This window comes from Mobula hypostoma, chromosome 1, assembly GCF_963921235.1.
Source record: "Mobula hypostoma chromosome 1, sMobHyp1.1, whole genome shotgun sequence".
NCBI classification, from domain to species: Eukaryota; Metazoa; Chordata; class Chondrichthyes; order Myliobatiformes; family Myliobatidae; genus Mobula; species Mobula hypostoma.
The window spans coordinates 45,587,389-45,608,122 of record NC_086097.1 but is presented as its reverse complement, the minus strand read 5'-3'; the positions used below and the strand labels follow the sequence as shown (position 1 = coordinate 45,608,122).

General features: G+C 38.7%; 1 protein-coding gene across 4 annotated transcripts in view; it reads right to left on the bottom strand.

Moving 5' to 3' along the window:
• Nucleotides 1–20,734, bottom strand: part of tecpr2 (tectonin beta-propeller repeat containing 2) — a 129,043-nt gene that overhangs the window by 62,205 nt on the left and 46,104 nt on the right. For all 4 annotated transcript variants that reach the window (XM_063047506.1, XM_063047521.1, XM_063047510.1 and 1 more), the window contains one exon: nucleotides 245–694. In XM_063047506.1, the coding sequence (XP_062903576.1) occupies nucleotides 245–694 (450 nt within the window). The remainder of the gene's footprint in view (nucleotides 1–244; nucleotides 695–20,734) is intronic.

Genomic DNA, 20,734 nt, shown 5'->3' with positions numbered 1-20,734 from the left:
AATGGCAGAAAAGCTGGGAGGCAAACATGAGATACAGAATTTAACATAGATGGCTTTTCTGATTACATGGATGCAAAGCTCATTTTAAGGTCTAACATAATTCTAAAAGCTAACAGTCTAATTTAGTCTTGGACATTTTCCAGGGAAAGGAAGTTAATGACTAAAGAACAAAGGTTGTGGAAACCACAAAGGGAATCTGAGCTGACAGCAAATGCATAAAAACAAAAGGTTACAAAAAGAATACCTTGCTTTCGTTTCTTCTTCTTTTTTACGGAAACAACAACCAGTTGTTGATTGAATTCTTCCATGTTCATTGCACTGAACCTCTCCAAGGACTCTGGGACTTTTGTTAACGTAACAGGTGAGGTAAGTGTTCCTACCTGGTGTTCTGGAGTGGTTACGTGGCTAAAAACACTAATATTACTATTGAGAGAACTGCTTCTGCTTCTGGGCTCACTAGTGAATGAATATCTTCTTTCTGCTGGCTCGTCCCATGCTTGTCTCTCACCATCATTTTTGGTATTCAGACTTGGCAATTGTGCAGGCTCAGAAGATGGTGTCTGTTGCATCTCAAATGAATCACTTCTCGAAATGTCATCGTTTTGCATTTCTCTTGAGTCAGTTGAGCTCGCTCTTTCATGAACTGATTCACTGCAGGTGGTTGCTGTCAGGGAGCTTAAATGTGATTTTACACCTGAAAATGCAATTACACAAACATTAAATATGCACCTGATTTACAAACCGATAGAACATTTGGCTGATGCTTAGGGACCGTGAAGGTCATAATTTCTACAACACGAGATTCTGCAGATGCTGGAAATCCAAAGCAACACACACAGTGTTTCAGGCCAAGACCCTTCTTCAGTCCTGGTGAACAGAACAGTTGCAATTTCATTTTTTTTTAAAAACTGAGTCCTGTACCTACGTTACTTTTTCCTAACAAGGAGTGACTTTAAGGGATCTACAGCCTTCAGAACTTTGTTTGTTCATTCCCATAGATGCTGCCTGACCTGCTGAGTTCCTCCAGCATTTTATGTGTGTTACTATATAATTGATACAAACTGTTTTTTGCCTAATTCTCTCTATTTCCTGCTCCCTAAAAGTCACACGTTATTAGAAAAACGTAACGTGGATACAGGACTCAGTTCAAAAAAATAAACCAGCAGCATTCTTTCATATGCAATTCAAGTTTAAAAAATCTAATATTAAATTTTAGCCTTCTGCTTAGGGAGTATCTTGTGATTGAAAATAATTCATTGGTTCTGAAGAGGCTAATGAGCCTAATGTGAGAGCCTCAGATTCTCCCACAGTCTGGAATGAGATGGCTGAAGGGGTGGGTGAGTAGTTGCTCAGGTGCCTGCTCCTTTGAGAGCTTACACAGGGCCTTTGTGTTTTCCCTCCTCCAATGCAAGGTCAAAGTTCTCACTGCCAACTGTATACTTATCCATTTTGAATAGTCATGGATCAGCGATCCCATGGACTCAGTGGAAGAGTCCAGGGAATATCTGGATTTCCTGGACACAGCAATGCAGATGAGCCCTAATGGCTTACTTGGCAATTTCAGACAGCAGCTCAGTTGAAATAAACCACTACAAATCCAAAAAGAAACAAAACTACACACATAAAAGTTGCTGGTGAACGCAGCAGGCCAAGCAGCATCTCCAGGAAGAGGTACAGTCGATGTTTCGGGCCAAGACCCTTCGTCAGAGTCCTGCCACACACTTGAACTGATCCAGTACAGCGACAAACACTGGGACCTACTGACAATTGCCTAGGTATGTCATGCCCACAAGAAGTTGGACGAATCCATTCCAACTAGTTAGAAGAAAAAAGTGGAGAAGGAAAGGTCTGATCATTGGGTTGAGATTCTAATTGGAAAAGGCCAATTTTGATGGTATCAGAAAGGATCTGGCAAGTGTGGATGGGATAGGTTGTTTTCTAGCAAAGGTGTGCTTGTTAAGCAGGAGGACTTCAAAGATGAGTACAGCTTTTTTATATTCCTGTCAGAATAAAAGGTAAAGATAACAGGTTTAAGGAACCCTGGCTTTTGATTGAGACCCTAGGTAAGAAGGAGTTGCATAGCAGATATAGGCAGGAAGGAACAAATCAGGTATTTAAGACCATAAGATATAGAAGCAGAATTAGGCCCATCAAGTCTGCTCCGCCATTTCATCATGGCTAATTCAATTTTCCTTTCAGCTCCAATCTCCTACTTTCTTCCTGTGTCCCTTCCTGCTCTGACCAATCAAGAATCTATCAACCTCTGCCCAAATATACATAAAGTCTTGGCCTCCACAGCTGCCTGTGGCAAAGACTTCCATAGTTTCACTACTCTCTGACTAAAGAAATTCCTCCTCGTCTTCGTTCTAAAAGCACGCCCCTCTATTCTGAGGCTGTGTCCTCTGGTTTTAGACTCTCCCATCATAGGAAGCATCCTCTCAACATCCACTCTACCAAGGCCTTTCACCATTCAATAGGTTTCAATTAGGTCACCCTTATTCTTCTAAATTCTACTAAATACAAGCCCAGAGCCATCAAACATCCTTCATATGACAAGCCATTCAATCCTGGAAATTGAATGGATTTCCATTCCATAAGAAATGCAAAAGAACAATTAATAAGGAAATCAAAAGGGCCAAAAGAAGGCATGAGGTTGCTCTAGCAAACAAGGTGAAGGAGAATCCCAAGGGCTTCTGCAGATATATTAAGAATAAAAGGATAGCCGGGGCAAAATTAGTTCTCTTGAAGATCAGAGTGGTCAGCTATGCATGAAACAAAAGGAGATGGGGGAGATCTAAATAGATCTTTTGCATTTATACCCTGCAGATGAACACAGTTTATAAAAGTGAGGAGAAACAGCAGGGAGGTCATGGACCATATACAGATTATAGAGGAAGAGGTGTTTACTGTCTCATGCAAATTAGGATGGATAGATCCCCAGGGCCTGTGAAAGTGCTCCCTTGGACCTTGTTGGAGGCTCTTTGCAGACATCGCAGGGGCCTCAGCAGAGATATTTAAAATTACCTTAGCAGCAGGTGAAGTATCAGAGGATTGGAGGAATGTTGTTCCGTTATTTAAGAAAGGCTCTAAGAATAAACTGGGGAATTATAGGCTGGTAAGCCTAACATCAGTTATGGGTAATCTGAAGATAATCTAAGGGACTGGATATATAAGTATTTGGACCAACAGGATTGAATACGGATAGTTAACATGGTTTTGTACATGGAAGGTTGAGTTTAACCAATTTTATAGAATTTTTCGAACAAGTTACTATGAAAGTTGATAAAGGCAAGGCAGAGAATGTTGTCTACATGAACTTTCGCAAAGTCTTTGACAAGTTCCCGCAATAGGGGTTTGGTCAATAAGGTTCAGTCACTTGGCATTCAGGATGAAGTAGTAAATTGGATTAGACATTGGCTTTGTGGGAAAAGCCAGAGAGTGGTAGCAGATGGTTGCCTCTCTGACTGGAGGCCTGTGACTAGTGGTGTGCCACAGGGATCAGTCAATGATCTAGATGATAATGTAGTAAACTGGATCAGCAAATTTGCAAAATGCACCAAGATTGGGAGTGTAGTGGGCAGCAAGGAAAGCTATTAAATCTTCTAGTGGGATCTGGACCAGTTGGAAAAATATGCTGAAAAATGGCAGATAGAATTTAATGCTGAGAGGTGTGAGGTGTTGCACTTTGGGAGGATACACCAGGGTAGGACATATAGAGCGAGTGGTAGGGCACTGAAGAGTATGGTAGAATAGAGGGATCTTGGAATACAAATCCACAATTCCTTGAAAGTAACATCATAGGAGGACTTCCAGGTCATCAAGGGAATGGCGACGTAAGGAAAAGGTCTCTTGACAAAAAAAGGTAAACTGCCCCAAAATCGAATTTAGACAAATACTTAATATTGCATAACTATATTAATAAAAGGGGCAAGGATGATGTCTAAAAACAAGATTAAAAAGTCCGCTCCGAGGGCTGATAAACAGAAAGAGATGCAGCAAGGCACCGGGCCTAGCTCCCCCACGGCAAGCCAGGACGGAGATAATGAGGGGGAATCGGTGACTCTGTCTTTGATTCTCGGAGAGATTCACGAGTTCCGACAAGATAACAGCATTCAGCTGGAAGATATTAAAGGAGAAATAGTAAAAACTAACTCGCGGATAGATGAAGCCGAAGCGAGGATTGTTGGAATTGAAGAGAAGCTACAAAACGCCGAGGAAGTGATAGCAGAAATGCTGAAGCTGCAAGACCAGCTCCAGTGGAAATTAATAGATCAAGAAGGCCGCTCAAGAAGGGAAAATGTGAGGATTTACGGAGTTCCCGAAGGCACTGAAGGTAAACCCGGATTGATGATTCCCTTCGTGGAGAAGCTGCTTAGACAGAACCTTGATATACCGGACGCAAAAGATCTACAGATAGAAAGGGCCCACCGCGCGTTGGCACCACAGCCCCCGGCAGGTGCCCAGCCCAGATCGATTCTAGTCAGATTTCTCAGTTACAGAACGAAGAGGTGCTTAAACGGGCATGGCAAAATAAAGGTTTCATGTGGAGCAACTGCAAAATCAGTTTAGACCATGACTACGCACCGGGGATTCTTGCCAGGCGGAAGGAATATGCGGAAACACAGAGGGTCCTGAAGGAAAACAACATCAGATTCCAGACCCTGTATCCAGCTCGGCTGAGAGTCTTTTACGATGAAGGGACAAAAACTTACGCTACAGTAGAGGAGGCAACGTCGGACCTGGTGGACCGGGGACTACCTATTAAAGTTATCACCCAACCGGAGTCGCTACTGGAGAGGATTCGGCAGAACTCGTGGCAGTTAGTGGGGCGAGGACGCTCCACTCGAACCAGAGTGTCAAACTACAAGGAAAAGCTGCAAATATTCAGACGCGAATGTACAGAGAATACAGATTAATTAAGAGAAATGACTGAAAAGAGTAAATCGGACTTAAAAGGTAAAATGAAAACTGGTAACTGAAAATAAACTAGGCGGAGTAACTTGAATGATAGCAATATGGTCGAGACATAAATAGGAGAAAATTCTCTATGATTATTCAAACTGCTGAGGGCCCTCTAACACAGGGTGCAGATAGAGGTTATCCCTCTGAACTGAGGCGGGTCGGTGCTCAGGCCTCACTGTGGGAAGTTGGGAAAAATTTTCAAATGTTACACGTTCAAAAATGTCTAGGGTATGGTTATATATCTTGGTTTACTGTTGAGAAGGGATTGTTTACTGTTTGGTTAGAAAAGGAGAGTTTTTTTTTCTACTAGAGAAAAATGCAAACTGAATTGGTAAAAATAATTTCCTATAATGTTAATGGGGTTTTGAATCCAATTAAAAGAAATAAGATTATGTCTAAATTGAAAAAAGAGAGGGCACAAATAGCTTTCCTCCAGGAAACACATATGAGCCAATCTGAACATGGAAAATTAAAAAGAATGGGCTTTAAGCATGTATTTTATTCATCATATAAATTGAGTCACAAAAGAGGGGTAGCTACTTTAATATCAAGTACTCTTAATTATGAAGATATTTCAGAGACTAAAGACAAAGAAGGACAGTTTGTAAAAATTACAGGAAGAATAGGTACAGAAATAACATTGCTGAATGTTTATGCTCCTCCAGGTTGTGAATGGTCATTTTATAGACACATTTTTGACCTAATGGTCAGTTCTCAAGGGGTAGTAATTTGTGGAGGGGATTTTAATATTAGATTAAATCCTGTATTAGATTCTTCAAGAATAGTTACTCAGAATAAACCTCTGACTCGGAAAATGAATTTATTGATGGAGGAGTTGGGAATTATAGATGTGTGGAGGGAATTACACCCCACTAGTAAAGATTATACACATTACTCTTTCCCTCATTCAGCCTATTCAAGGATAGACTATTTCTTTATCTTTAATACAGATAGACTCAGGATAAAAAACTGTAATATTGCAACAATTGATCTGTCGGATCATAGCCCAGTCTCTATGTCTCTAATCCTGGAAAGGAAAATGAGGAAAACACTATGGAGGCTAAACTCACATATACTCAATAACCCAAAAGTAATGGAGAGATTAAGGGGAGAAATCAAAGAATATCTAGACCTTAATGACACGGGAGAAACATCACCAGTGATCTTATGGGATACATGGAAAGCTGTACTGAGAGGGAAAATTATTTCCATTACCACTCACATGAAAAAAATCAATGCACAAAAATTAGCAGACCTTCAAGGAAAATTAAAACAACTTCAAGTTGTTGATAGCAACAAAAATAATTCAAATCGAAAACAGGAAATTAGGAAATTGCAAAGTGAAATTGACGATATTTATATGTTGGAAACTCAAAGAAATTTTCTTTACCTGAGACAAAAGAATTATGAAGTAGGAGGTAAATCAACTAGGTTATTAGCATATAAATTACGAAAACAACAAGCAGACAATACAATTCATAAAATAAAGAATCCAAAGACAAAGCTTGTGGAGAGTACAATAGGGAAAATTCAAGAGAGTTTTGAAACATATTATCGAGAGCTGTACTCCCAACCCCAGGCCCCCAATGAGCCCTATATAGACAGTGTATTGAATTTTTTAGGTCTACCTAAACTTACAGATTTACAAAATGTAAGTTTATTAGAACCAGTAACTGTCAAAGAACTGAACGTGGCCATCTCTAGGTTAAAGGCTGGAAAGTCCCCGGGTTCTGATGGGTTTACCTCAGAGTGGTACAAGTCCCTGAAGACACAGTTAGCCCCATTACTACTTAACACCTTTAATTGGATCTTGCAGAGAGGAGAAACTCCACCTTCCTGGAGAGAAGCGATTATTTCAGTTATTCCTAAAGAGGGTAAAGATAAACTAGAATGTGGCAATTATCAGCCAATTAGTGTTCTTAATTTAGATTACAAACTATTTACATCTATATTAGCGCGCAGATTGGAAAAGTTTTTACCTGGCCTAATCCACTTAGACCAGACTGGATTTATTCAACAAAGACAAACACAGGACAACATAAGGAGAACTCTACACATATTAGAACAGGTTAATAAGAACGAGACAGAGACAATGGTAGTAGGATTGGATGCTGAGAAAGCTTTTGATTTGGTTAGTTGGGCATTCCTATACAAAGTGTTAGGAAGATTCGGCTTTCAAGAAAAGTTTATTAAAGTAATTCAGACTTTATATGACAGCCCTACAGCCCGAATTAAGATAAATGGGGACCTCTCTGACTCCTTCATCTTAGAGAGAGGCACTAGACAGGGATGCCCAATTTCTCCTCTTCTCTTTGCACTATATATTGAACCGCTTGCCCAACTAATAAGACAGAGCGAAATCGTAAAAGGTACCAAGGTGGCAGGGATTGAACAGAAAGTGGCGTTATTCGCAGATGATGTTTTGGTCTATCTGAGTGAAACAGAAAAATCATTTATAGGATTGTTTACACTGTTGGATGACTCTGGGAAAATATCAGGTTATAAAATAAATGTAAAGAAAACGCAGGTTATGTCCCTAAATTATACACCATCCAAAAAATTGCAGGATACAATTAAGTGGGAAGCTAAATCATTAAAATATTTAGGAATAACCCTGCCGAAGGATCTTTCAACGCTGTCACAGGTAAATTATGGGTCATTAATCTCAGAGATAAAAGCAGATATGCATAGATGGAATCTTATGCCCTTTTTAAGTTTAAATTCAAGGATAAATACTATAAAAATGAATATTCTTCCTCGGTTATTATATCTTTTCCGTACTTTACCTGTGGAGGTGGATGATAATCAATTCAGGGAATGGGACAAATGGATTTCCCGCTTCATTTGGCAAGGAAAGAAACCTAGAATTCAATATAACACCTTACAGTTAGGGAAGGAAGGAGGAGGTATGGTTCTTCCTTGCCTGAGAAATTATTTTTATGCCTCACAGATAACCCCTCTGTTATATTGGTGTAATAGGGAATATAAGGCTAGATGGAAGGAAATAGAATTTGGATTAGTTGACAGTTTTCCTCTACAGGCCTCAATAGCTGACAAAGGATTGATGGCCCAGTTGGAAAAATTTAAAAACAGTTGGATAAATCTTACACTAAAAGTATGGCAGAAGGTGGTTAATTCATGTGGAATTAATAACATGTTAAAACTCTTCAGATGGCGTGCATATGATACCGAATTCCTTCCCAACAGAGGAGATAAAAGATTTGAGCTATGGATAAAGAAAGGTCTTACAACCTACCTCTCATTTATAGATAACGGAGTATTACAAAGTTTCCAAATCCTGCAGGACAAACATGGCCTAGAACACAATGACTTTTTTTAGGTACCTTCAAATACGAAACTATGTTAACCAGAGTTGTAGATATACAGACCTATCAACAGTAGAATTAGAATTTTTCAAGATCCTGAATTCAGCTTGCAGTTCAATACCTAGTAAATCAGTTTCTCGATTATATAATGCACTCTCCCATGCTAAAAATGTAAATGCACTGTATATTAAAGAGAAGTGGGAGAAAGAAGCGGGGTTGGTACTTTCAGAGGAGGCTTGGGGGAAAATCTGCAGCTTTCAATGGTCCTCGACTAATTCTTTGACTTGGAGAGAACATTGTTGGAAAAACATTATAAGATACTTCAAGACCCCATATCAGGAAAAATATAAAGATACAAACGTGACGTGTTGGAGAAGGTGCGGCTCCAAGGAGGCAAATCATTTTCATATTTTCTGGGATTGCCCTAAATTAAGTCTATATTGGGAAAGTATTCATAGAACATTAGTTAAGGTACTTAGGTCCCAGATACCTCTGAACTTTGAGACGCTCTATTTGGGGCATGTATTGTTTCTTGAACAGAAGGAAGATATAAAGTTGCTGCAGGCCCTCTTAGCGGCAAGTAAGAAATCAATCACTAGAAAGTGGCTAAATCCAATACCACCTACATTAGAAGACTGGCACGAAATTATCTTGGAAATATTTAAAATGGAAAAGTTGACTTAGTCCCCGAGAATTCAAAAAGAAAAATTTTATCAAATCTGGAATAAATGGATTGAATATATAACCCCAATGCAAGCAGACTTTAGATGACTCTCCTAATGATTTATACTGCTCTTCTCATCAACACAGTAATATTGCTAACGTAAGCACCCCTAGTCTAAATGCCTTTTTTTTTGGTTTTCTTTTGGAAAATAGAGAATTAACACAAGTAAAGGGAAAGATTTGGGAAAGGGATAAAAAAAGATAAAATTAAGTAAATAAGTACATAGGGTTTGGATAGTTATGTCTGGGGGCAGGAGCAAGCGTGAACAAATTAGGATATAAACACCCACAATGGTTGTTACATAGGCTTACATACAACATTTTGGACCAGTAGAAATGGTCCAGAAGAGATATATGGAAACTATTATTACTATTTTTCTTAACAACTAATACCATTACTTAGCCTAATAGATTAGAATTACCACAGTACATAATTATCTATTTAAGTGTCTAATTTCCTTTTATATCATCTCAATGTGTACTGAAGAATGTATAAATAATTATAGTTTTATACATATAAAAAAATGGAAAAGGTTATATGTGTGAAAAAAGTACATGATATTTTTGAATTCCTTATCCAAATAAAAATAAAATTTAAAAAAAAGGAAGTAACATCATAAAGTCTACAGGGCTGTAAAGAGCGCTTTTGGCACAATGGAATTCATAAATCAAAATACTGAGAATAGAAGTTAGGATATATGTTGACATCTGTAAGACTTTGTTGAGGCAGTTCTGGTCACCGACCTACAGGAAAGAAATACGGCTGAAGGAGTGCAAAGAAAATTCAAAAGGAAGTTGCCGGGATTTGAGGACTTGAGTTATAGGGAAAGTTTGAATAAGTTAGGGCTTTATTCCCAAGAGCGTAAGAGGATGAGGGCAGATTTGATAGCGGTATACCAAATAATGAGAGGTATAGATAGATTTGCAGTGACATAAAGATTGATGGTGTTGTGGATCACATAGATGATTGCCCAAGGATACAGTGGAAAATAAATCATTTGCAGATAATGGGCAGAGAAGTGGCAAATGCAGTATAATCTGGGCAAGAGTGAGGTGCTACATTTTAGGAGATCCACCAAAAGGGGGAGAACACAATTTCAATATCCTTGATGGCACTGATAACCTCTAGTTCCAGGTACATGGCTCCTTAAAAGTATCCACCCAGGTTGGCCGGCTGGTGGAGCAATGACATCAGCGCCGGACTCCGGAGCGAAGGCTCCAAAGTTCGAATCCAAGTCGGGCCACCCCCCGAGCACGCTTTCCATCCGTGCTGGGTTGAGCGTCAAGCTAGCCACTCAGTCTTGTGAAAAAAAAAGGGTCAAGTCAGGAACGTTCATATCGTGACCTGGTTAATCCGAAAGGAGACCAATCCTGAAACCACGCGCCAGACAAGAATGGCTGACGCTAAAAGAAACAGGTTGATGGGATGGTAAAGAAGGCGTATGACATGCTTGCCTACACTAGTCTAGGCACTCATTCAAGAGACAGCAAGTTAAATTACAGCTTTATTAAACACTAGTTAGGCTACATTTGGAATATTGCGTTCAATTTCTGTTGCCTCATTAAGGATGTGGATGCTTTGGAGAAGATACAAAGGTAGTTTACCAGTATGCTGAATTGGAATAAGAATAAGTATCAGGTTTAATATAAGTGATATTCTTCATAAAATTTGTTGTTTTGCTGTTTTGTTTGGAGGATATTTGCTATGAGAGAAGTTGGACAAACTAGGGCTGCTTTCTCTAGAGTGGCGGGGGCTGAGGGGGGATTAGATAGGAATGAATACCAGGATTGAAATGTTTAGTACTAGAGAAGGCAAGAGGGAGAAATTATAAGGGAGATGAGTGAAGCAAGTTTTGTTTTTAAAAGACACAATGAATAGTGAGTACCTGGAATGCATTGCCAGGGGTGATGGCAAATGCAGGCAGCATAGTTTAAGAGATCCTAGATAGGTACATGAATATACAAACAATGGAGAGATATGGTCAATGCAGGGGAAGAGGGATTAGATTAATTAAAAATTATAGGTTTAATTAGGTTGGCACAAAGGACCTGTCCTGCCCTGAGCTGTGCTATGTTTGATGTTACTCAAAATTCAGCTAAAGGGAGGACATAATTAAAATGGAAAGGGTACAGAAGACATTCAGGAGGATGATACTAAGACAAGAAAGTTATAAGGAGAGCCTAGGTTTTCCCTCTGGGGTGTAGGAAGCTCAGGAGTGACCTTACAGAGGTACATGGAACCACAGAACATTACAGCACTTAACATAACAACGTAACATCCAATTTTCCTCTCAGGCCCAATCTCCTGCCTTCTCCCCATATCCCTTCATGCCCTGACCAATCAAAAATCTAACAACCTTTGCCTTAAATACACATAAAGCCTTGACCTCCACAGCTGCCTGCAGCGAAGAATTTCAGATTCACCACTCTCTGGCTAAGGAAGTTCCTCCTCATCTCCATTCCAAAAGGACACACATCTATTCTGAGGCTGCGTCCTCTGGTCTTAAACTCTCTCACCACAGGAAATATCCTCTCCACATTCACTCTATCAATAGCTTTCATAGAAACATAGAAAATAGATGCAGGAGTAGGCCATTCGGCCCTTCGAGTCTGCACCGCCATTTATTATGATCATGGCTGATCATCCAACTCAGAACCCCGCCCCAGCCTTCCCTCCATACCCCCTGATCCCCGTAGCCACAAGGGCCATATCTAACTCCCTCTTAAATATAGCCAATGAACTGGCCTCAACTGTTTCCTGTGGCAGAGAATTCCACAGATTCACCACTCTTTGTGTGAAGAAGTTTTTCCTAATCTCGGTCCTAAAAGGCTTCCCCTTTATCCTCAAACTGTGACCGCTTGTTCTGGACTTCCCCAACATCGGGAACAATCTTCCTGCATCTAGCCTGTCCAATCCCTTTAGGATTTTATACGTTTCAATCAGATCCCCCCTCAATCTTCTAAATTCCAACGAGTACAAGCCCAGTTCATCCAGTCTTTCTTCATATGAAAGTCCCGCCATCCCAGGAATCAATCTGGTGAACCTTCTTTGTACTCCCTCTATGGCAAGGTTGTCTTTCCTCAGATTAGGGGACCAAAACTGCACACAATACTCCAGGTGTGGTCTCACCTTGTACAACTGCAGTAGTACCTCCCTGCTCCTGTACTCGAATCCTCTCGCTATAAATGCCAGCATACCATTCGCCTTTTTCACCGCCTGCTGTACCTGCATGCCCACTTTCAATGACTGGTGTATAATGACACCCAGGTCTCATTGCACCTCCCCTTTTCCTAATCAGCCACCATTCAGATAATAATCTGTTTTCCTATTTTTGCCACCAAAGTGGATAACTTCACATTTATCCACATTAAATTGCATCTGCCATGAATTTGCCCACTCACCCAACCTATCCAAGTCACCCTGCATCCTCTTAGCACCCTCCTCACAGCTAACACTGCCACCCAGCTTCGTGTCATCCGCAAACTTGGAGATGCTGCATTTAATTCCATCATCCAAGTCATTAATATATATTGTAAACAAGTGGGGTCCCAGCACTGAGCCTTGCGGTACCCCACTAGTCACCGCCTGCCATTCTGAAAAGGTCCCGTTTATTCCCACTCTTTGCTTCCTGTCTGCTAACCAATTCTCTAACCACATCAATACCTTACCCCCAATACCATGTGCTTTAAGTTTGCACACTAATCTCCTGTGTGGGACCTTGTCAAAAGCCTTTTGAAAATCCAAATATACTACACCCACTGGTTCTCCCCTATCCACTTTACTAGTTACATCCTCAAAAAATTCTATGAGATTCGTCAGACATGATTTTCCTTTCACAAATCCATGCTGACTTTGTCCGATGATTTCACCACTTTCCAAATGTGCTGTTATCACATCTTTGATAACTGACTCCAGCAGTTTCCCCACCACCGATGTTAGGCTAACCGGTCTATAATTCCCCGGTTTCTCTCTCCCTCCTTTTTTAAAAAGTGGGGTTACATTAGCCACCCTCCAATCCTCAGGAACTAGTCCAGAATCTAACGAGTTTTGGAAAATTATCACTAATGCATCCACCATTTCTTGGGCTACTTCCTTAAGCACTCTAGGATGCAGACAATCTGGCCCTGGGGATTTATCTGCCTTCAATCCCTTCAATTTACCTAACACCACTTCCCTACTGACATGTATTTCACTCAGTTCCTCCATCTCACTGGACCCTCTGTCCCCTACTATTTCTGGGAGATTATTTATGTCCTCCTTAGTGAAGACTGAACCAAAGTAATTATTCAATTGGTCTGCCATGTCCTTGCTCCCCATAATCAATTCACCTGTTTCTGTCTGTAGGGGACCCACATTTGTCTTTACCAGTCTTTTCCTTTTTACATATCTATAAAAGCTTTTACAGTCAGTTTTTATGTTCCCTGCCAGTTTTCTCTCATAATCTATTTTCCCCTTCCTAATTAAGCCCTTTGTCCTCCTCTGCTGAACTCTGAATTTCTCCCAGTCCTCAGGTGAGCCACTTTCTCTGGCTAATTTGTATGCTTCTTCTTTGGAATTGATACTATCCCTAATTTCTCTTGTCAGCCACGGGTGCACTACCTTCCTTGATTTATTCTTTTGCCAAACTGGGATGAACAATTGTTGTAGTTCATCCATGCAACCTTTAAATGCTTGCCATTGCATATCCACCGTCAATCCTTTAAGTGTCATTTGCCAGTCTATCTTAGCTAATTCACGTCTCATACCTTCAAAGTTACCCCTGGACTTCCGGTAGCGCTCATGGAGTGAAGTCGCGTTCTTGACTCGCTCCATTACCTCTGAGTTTTTTCTCTCTATGGTCAGCTATACTTTAATTAACTATTAAGGCATCAATTTTTACAATACTTTGAATTAAACTGAATTCTCTGACAATTGGATGATACTGAGATCGGCTATGTCTAAGAACGGGAAAGACGGCAAGGATGGTAAACCTCCGGTTAAACCGAAAGCTACGGATCTCCCTCCGACTGAATCACCGGTGACTTTGAAAGCGATATCGGAGTTAATTCAGAGGGAAATTTCAACCTCTGTTAGGGAGATGATTCGTACAGAAATTATGGGCTTTGTTAAAGACCTGATTCATACGGAAATCTCAACTAAGTTCCAGAAAATTGCCGATTTAATTGATAAGATGCAAACATGTATTGCGGAACATCAGTCGGCTATATCTGATCTTCAAAAATCCGCGCAACAAAGTGAGCTTAAGATGGGGAAAGTCGAAGAAACAATTAATGTAATGAAGAAGAAACTTGACTTTTTGACTTTTAAAAACTCTGACTTGGAATCTAGAATGCGACGGCAGAATTTACGAATGATTGGCGTCAGGGAAGCCGTGGAAGCTAACAACCCTATGAAATATTTCTCCCAACTTTTAAAAGATGCATTCCCTACTGTATTTCCTGACCAACCACCGCTACTGGATCGTGTTCACAGAATCCCATCATACTCGTCTAGGTCAGATAGACCGAGGCATGTTATCTTACGTTTTCATTACTTTCAAGACAAGGAGAGACTGTTTCGATTCGCTCGATCTAAAGGTTTCATTGATTTTTCGGATCTTAAGTTCCGATTCGTGGAAGATTTCAGTAAACCAATCTGGGACCAACGGGTCCGTTACAGATCCGTGATGTCGGAATTCTATAAGATGGATTTAAGACCAGCGCTGCTGTACCCTGCACGTCTAAGGATTCGCATGTTAGATGGAGCCCTTCGTTTTTTTGATTCTCCATCGGATGCCCAGAGTTATCTGGATCAACTTTCATCTTCAACATCTTAATTGCCTTTTTTTAAATTTTCTCCGTTGATCGGAGGCTGTGAATTGGTTGGTTTTAACTTTTCTGTGCCCTATTTGGGCAGAAAAGTTTACTTTCGATTTCTTAATATGGCTGCTAAACTTTCTTTTTAACTGCGTCATTTCTTTCTTTTCCCAGGGGATTCTGAGTGGTTACTTCCCTTTTGTCATCTTACGTATTTCCTGTGCGGCCTTAAATTTTGTAGTTTTTTTTAAATTTTATTCTGTTTTGCTTTTTATAATCATTTTATGTTAATAATCCTATTTTTTTTTGTTGCTGTGTCTATTCATGAGTTTGAGGTTTATTGTGGTTTTTTTTTAATATATACTTTCCGGCTTTTGTTCTGTTCTGTGTGTATTTTAATTGAGCTAACTTTTTTTTTACTTATTTTTTTACTGTTTTACAATTAGCTGACCTTTTTCATATTTATACCTTTTTTTTAGGGAGCGTATACCGGAAGTCATGGGGGTAGTTTTAGCGCTTGCTTCTTTCTGGCGGGTCTGCTTTAGATTTCGCCTTGGGGTCTTGGGGTGGGGGGTGGTGGGAGGGGCTTCACGTTTTAGTTTGTTTCTCTTTGGGCTATATACATTATTGAAGTATTGGTTGCGTCCTTTTCCCCGGTATCTTTTGTATGTTCTGTTTCCTCTCCGGGTTTGTGGGTCGCGCCTATTGTCAATCCTCCTTGTTATGGGTTGACTTTAGGATTTATGGAGTCTATTATTAATTTTGTCTCCTGGAATACTAATGGTCTTAATCATCCTATTAAAAGGAAAAAAGTTTTTAAAGTGTTCCGGAGACTTAAAGCACAAATTTTATTTTTACAAGAGACCCATGTACGGAGGGGGGACAGACTACGTTTTTTCAAATTCTGGAAGGGACAACAATTTCATTCGAACTCCAATGCTAAGATTCGAGGCGTCTCTATTTTTATAGACTCCTCAGTTACTTTTATACAACAGGATATTATCTCTGATCCGAATGGTAGATTTTTACTGGTTAGTGGTTTACTATTTAATAAAAAAGTAGTTTTGGTTAATGTTTATGCTCCTAATATGGATTGTCCGGAATTTTATAAATCATTGTTTGATCAGTTTCCGAATTTGAACGAGTTTTCATTGATTTGGGGCGGAGATCTTAATACCTGTTTATCTCCAGCTTTGGACCGTTCGGCTCCTTTACGGACTTTACCTAATAAATCTGCAAATTTGATTAATTTTTTCCTTTCTGATTCTGGGTCGACGGACATTTGGCGTTTTCTGCATCCTCAGGAAAAAGATTTTTCCTTCTTTTCACATGTTCATCATTCCTATTCAAGAATTGATTATTTTTTCATTGATTCTCGTCTCATTCCTTCAGTGATTAAATGTGATTATGATTCTATAACCATTTCGGATCATGCTCCACTTAAGCTTTCTATTAAAATTATGGCCAATATACCAAACAATAGACAATGGCGTTTTAATTCGCTGTTGCTTCAGGACTCGGACTTTGTTAATTTTATGAATGAACAGATTGAGCTTTTTTTTACAATTAACCATACAGAAGATATTTCGGTTAACACTCTTTGGGACACTTTTAAAGCCTATATTCGGGGTCAGATTATTTCGTATTCCGTTGCTTTGAGGAAGAAACAGAAGCAGGAGGAGATGGCAATTGTGGACAAGATTAAAGAAATTGATAAGAAATATGTTATGGCTCCTTCTGAGGAGCTATACAAACAAAGAACTGAACTTCAAATGGAACACAGTTTACTACTCTCGTCCTCGATTGTAAACCAATTAAAGAAAACAAGAAGTGATTTTTATGTTCACAGTGATAAAATTGGCAAGCTGCTGGCTAATCAATTGAAATCTAATTATGTTAAATCTCAAATCAATCAGATTTATAACCAAAATGATCGATTGATATTGGATCATGTGGGGATTAATCAAACCTTTTGTGATTTTTATTCTTCTTTATATCAATCAGAGTCTCCTCGAGATTCTAAATATATGAATGATTTTTTAGATAAGTTAGACTTCCCTCAGATTTCACAGGATATGTCTTCTTTATTAGATACTTCCATTACAATGGATGAGATTAAGAATGTTATTTTTTCTATGAATCTGGGGAAAGCTCCTGGCCCTGATGGGTTTACCGTTGAATTTTATAAATGTTTTGCTTCTTTATTGATTCCTTGGCTCTATAAGGTTTTTGAGGCTTCTTTGAAACTTGGTAAACTTCCGGAATCTTTTAATAGAGCATCAATTTCTTTAATACTAAAGAAGGATAAAGACCCTGCTCAATGTGCATCTTATAGACCAATATCTTTATTAAATGTTGATTCTAAAGTTTTTTCTAAGTTATTAGCAAATAGACTAGAAAAAGTACTTCCTTCTATTATTTCGGAAGACCAAACGGGTTTTATTAAAGGTCGTTACTCTTTTTATAATATTCGTACATTGTTAAATATCGTTTATACTCCCTCACAAAATGTTCCTGAGTGTGTTATTTCTTTAGATGCCGAGAAAGCTTTTGATAGAGTAGAATGGCCTTATTTATTTAAGGTGCTTGAAATGTTTAATTTTAGCTTGAAATTTATATCCTGGATTAAACTGTTATATCACTCCCCTGTAGCCTCGGTTCGTACTAACTCCTTAAACTCACCTTTTTTTCCTCTCTTTCGTGGTACTCGACAAGGCTGTCCTCTTAGTCCCCTATTATTTGATATTGCATTAGAAGCTCTTGCAATTGCTATTCGAGAATCTTCAAATATTACTGGGATAACTCGGGGATTAAAGTCCCATAAATTATCACTCTATGCTGATGATTTACTTTTATATATTTCTAATCCTGAGAGATCCATTCCTGCTGTTTTAGAGTTATTAGCACAATTTGGTCTTTTCTCAGGTTATAAATTAAATCTTAGTAAGAGTGAACTTTTTCCGATTAATAAACATCTTCCCTTAAATTATAAATTTCCATTTAAATTGATTAATAATTACTTTTCATATCTTGGGATTAAAATTACTTGTAAACATAAAGATTTATTTAAGACTAACTTTTTACCATTAATAGACCATATTACTCAACTTTCATCTAAATGGTTTCCCTTATATTTAACTTTGATTGGTCGTATTAATGCAGTTAAGATGTTTTTTTTGCCAAAATTTTTATATGTGTTTCAGGCATTACCAATTTTCGTTCCTAAATCTTTTTTTGATAAAGTTGACTCTAAAATTTCTTCATTTATTTGGCAGAATAAGAATCCGAGACTGGGTAAAATACATTTACAGAAAGCTAAGAGAGATGGAGGTTTAGCATTACCTAACTTTAGATTTTATTATTGGGCTATTAATATTCGACATATGAAATTTTGGTTACTTGACCGGGACATACTATCTATTCCTAAATGGGTAGCATTGGAATTACAATCTGTTCAGGGTTATACACTTGGTTCTATTTTAGGTTCCTCTCTTCCTTTTGATTCGAAACGCCTTAAGCAGGTCTCTAACCCGATAGTTAAATATGCTTTGCGCATTTGGTTTCAATTCAGAAAATTTTTTGATCTTAATCAATTCGGGTTAGCGATTCCTATTTTAGGCAACATATTTTTTCCTCCCTCTTTTACGGATCGCGCTTTTCAAACTTGGAAGACTAAGGGTATTTTACGGTTTTTGGATTTATTTTTAGATGGTTCCCTTATGTCTTTTGAACAATTATCTAATAAATATAACTTATCAAGAATACATTTTTTTAGATATTTACAAGTTAGAAATTTCCTAAGTACTATACTTTCTTCCTTTCCAATGCTTCCTCCTATATATATTTTAGATTCGATAATTAACCTTAATCCATGTCAGAAAGGTGCATCGGCTATGATTTATAATATTATTATGAAACTTAGGAAAGCTCCATTTGATAAGATTAGGGTAGATTGGGAACAGGAATTGGGGCTTACCATTTCTGTGGATGATTGGGGGCAGATTTTACAATTAGTTAATACTTCCTCTATTTGTGCTAAACATTCCCTAATTCAATTTAAAGTGGTTCATAGAGCACATATGTCCAAAGATAAGTTAGCGCGTTTTTACTCGCATATTAATCCTTTCTGTGATAGATGTTCGGGGCAGATAGCCTCTTTAACTCATATGTTTTGGTCTTGCCCTACTTTGGAAACTTTTTGGAGAGATATTTTCAATATTATTTCTAAGGTATTAAATATAGATATCTCTCCTCACCCTATTACTGCTATCTTTGGACTACCTAAAATTTCTAGTAATCTTTCCCCTTCAGCCCGTAGAATGATTGCATTTCTTACTTTAATGGCGAAAAGATGTATTTTACAACATTGGAAAGAGCTTAATGCTCCAACTACCTTTTTTTGGTTTTCTCAGACGATTTTATGTTTGAATCTGGAGAAAATTAGAAGTAACCTTTATGATTCTTCATTTAAATTTGAACAGATTTGGGGACCTTTTATTCGATATTTTCATTTAATGTAATATTTACCCTTCTTGTTTTTTTTTCACTGTTTTAATGGAGGTCGGGATTGAGGACGTGATTTTAAGTTTAACTCTGTTTGGTTTCAAGTTAGCCCATTGCTTTGCTTTGCTTTTAGGTAGTTGCACGGTGGGTTTTTTTTTGGGGGGTTTTTTTTTCTTTTTTTTCCATTGATATATATAAAATCTAGTATACTATTATGTTATCTTGGTTTCTTATGCTTAAATTACATTGTTTGTAGTATTTTCTTTTTGGTATTGTTATCTTTTGGAATTTTATTGTACTTTAACATTGTATTAATGTTTATATGGCTTACCTTTTTTGTATACTTACTCAATAAAAAGATTTAAAAAGAAAGAAAGAACAAAGTTACCCCTCTTTAAGTTCAGAACCTTTGTTTCTGAATTAACTATGTCATTCTCCATCTTAATGAAGAATTCCACCATATTATGGTCACTCTTACCCAAGGGGCCTCTCACGACAAGATTGCTAATTAACCCTTCCTCATTGCTCAAAACCCAGTCCAGAATAGCCTGCTCTCTAGTTGGTTCCTCGACATGTTGGTTCAAAAAACCATCCCGCATATATTCGAAGAAATCCTCTTCCTCAGCACCTTTACCAATTTGGTTCACCCAATCTACATGTAGATTGAAGTCACCCATTATAACTGCTGTTCCTTTATTGCACACATTTCTAATTTCCTGTTTAATACCATCTCCGACCTCACTACTACTGTTAGGTGGCCTGTACACAACTCCCACCAGCGTCTTCTGCCCCTTAGTGTTACGCAGCTCTACCCATATCGATTCCACATCTTCCCGGCTTATGTCCTTCCTTTCTATTGCGTTAATCTCTTCTTTAACCAGCAACGCCACCCCACCTCCCCTTCCTTCATGTCTATCCCTCCCGAATATTGAATATCCCTGAACGCTGAGCTCCCATCCTTGGTCACCCTGGAGCCATGTCTCTGTGATCCCAACTATATCATAATCATTAATAACAATCTGCACTTTCAATTCATCCACCTTATTACGAATGCTCCTTGCATTGACACACAAAGCCTTCAGGCGCTCTTTTACAACTCTCTTAGCCCTTATACAATTATGTTGAAAAGTGGCCCTTTTTAATGCTTGCGCTTGATTTGTCGACCTGCCACTTTTACTTTTCTCCTTAGTATTTTTTGCTTCTACCTTCACTTTACACCCCACTGTCTCTCTGCACTGGTTCCCATCCCCCTGTTGTGAACTAACCTCCTCACGCCTAGCCTCTTTAATTTGATTCCCACCCCCCAACCATTCTAGTTTAAAGTCATCTCAGTAGCCCTCGCTAATCTCCCTGCCAGGATATTGGTCCCCCTAGGATTCAAGTGTAACCCGTCCTTTTTGTACAGGTCACGCCTGCGCCAAAAG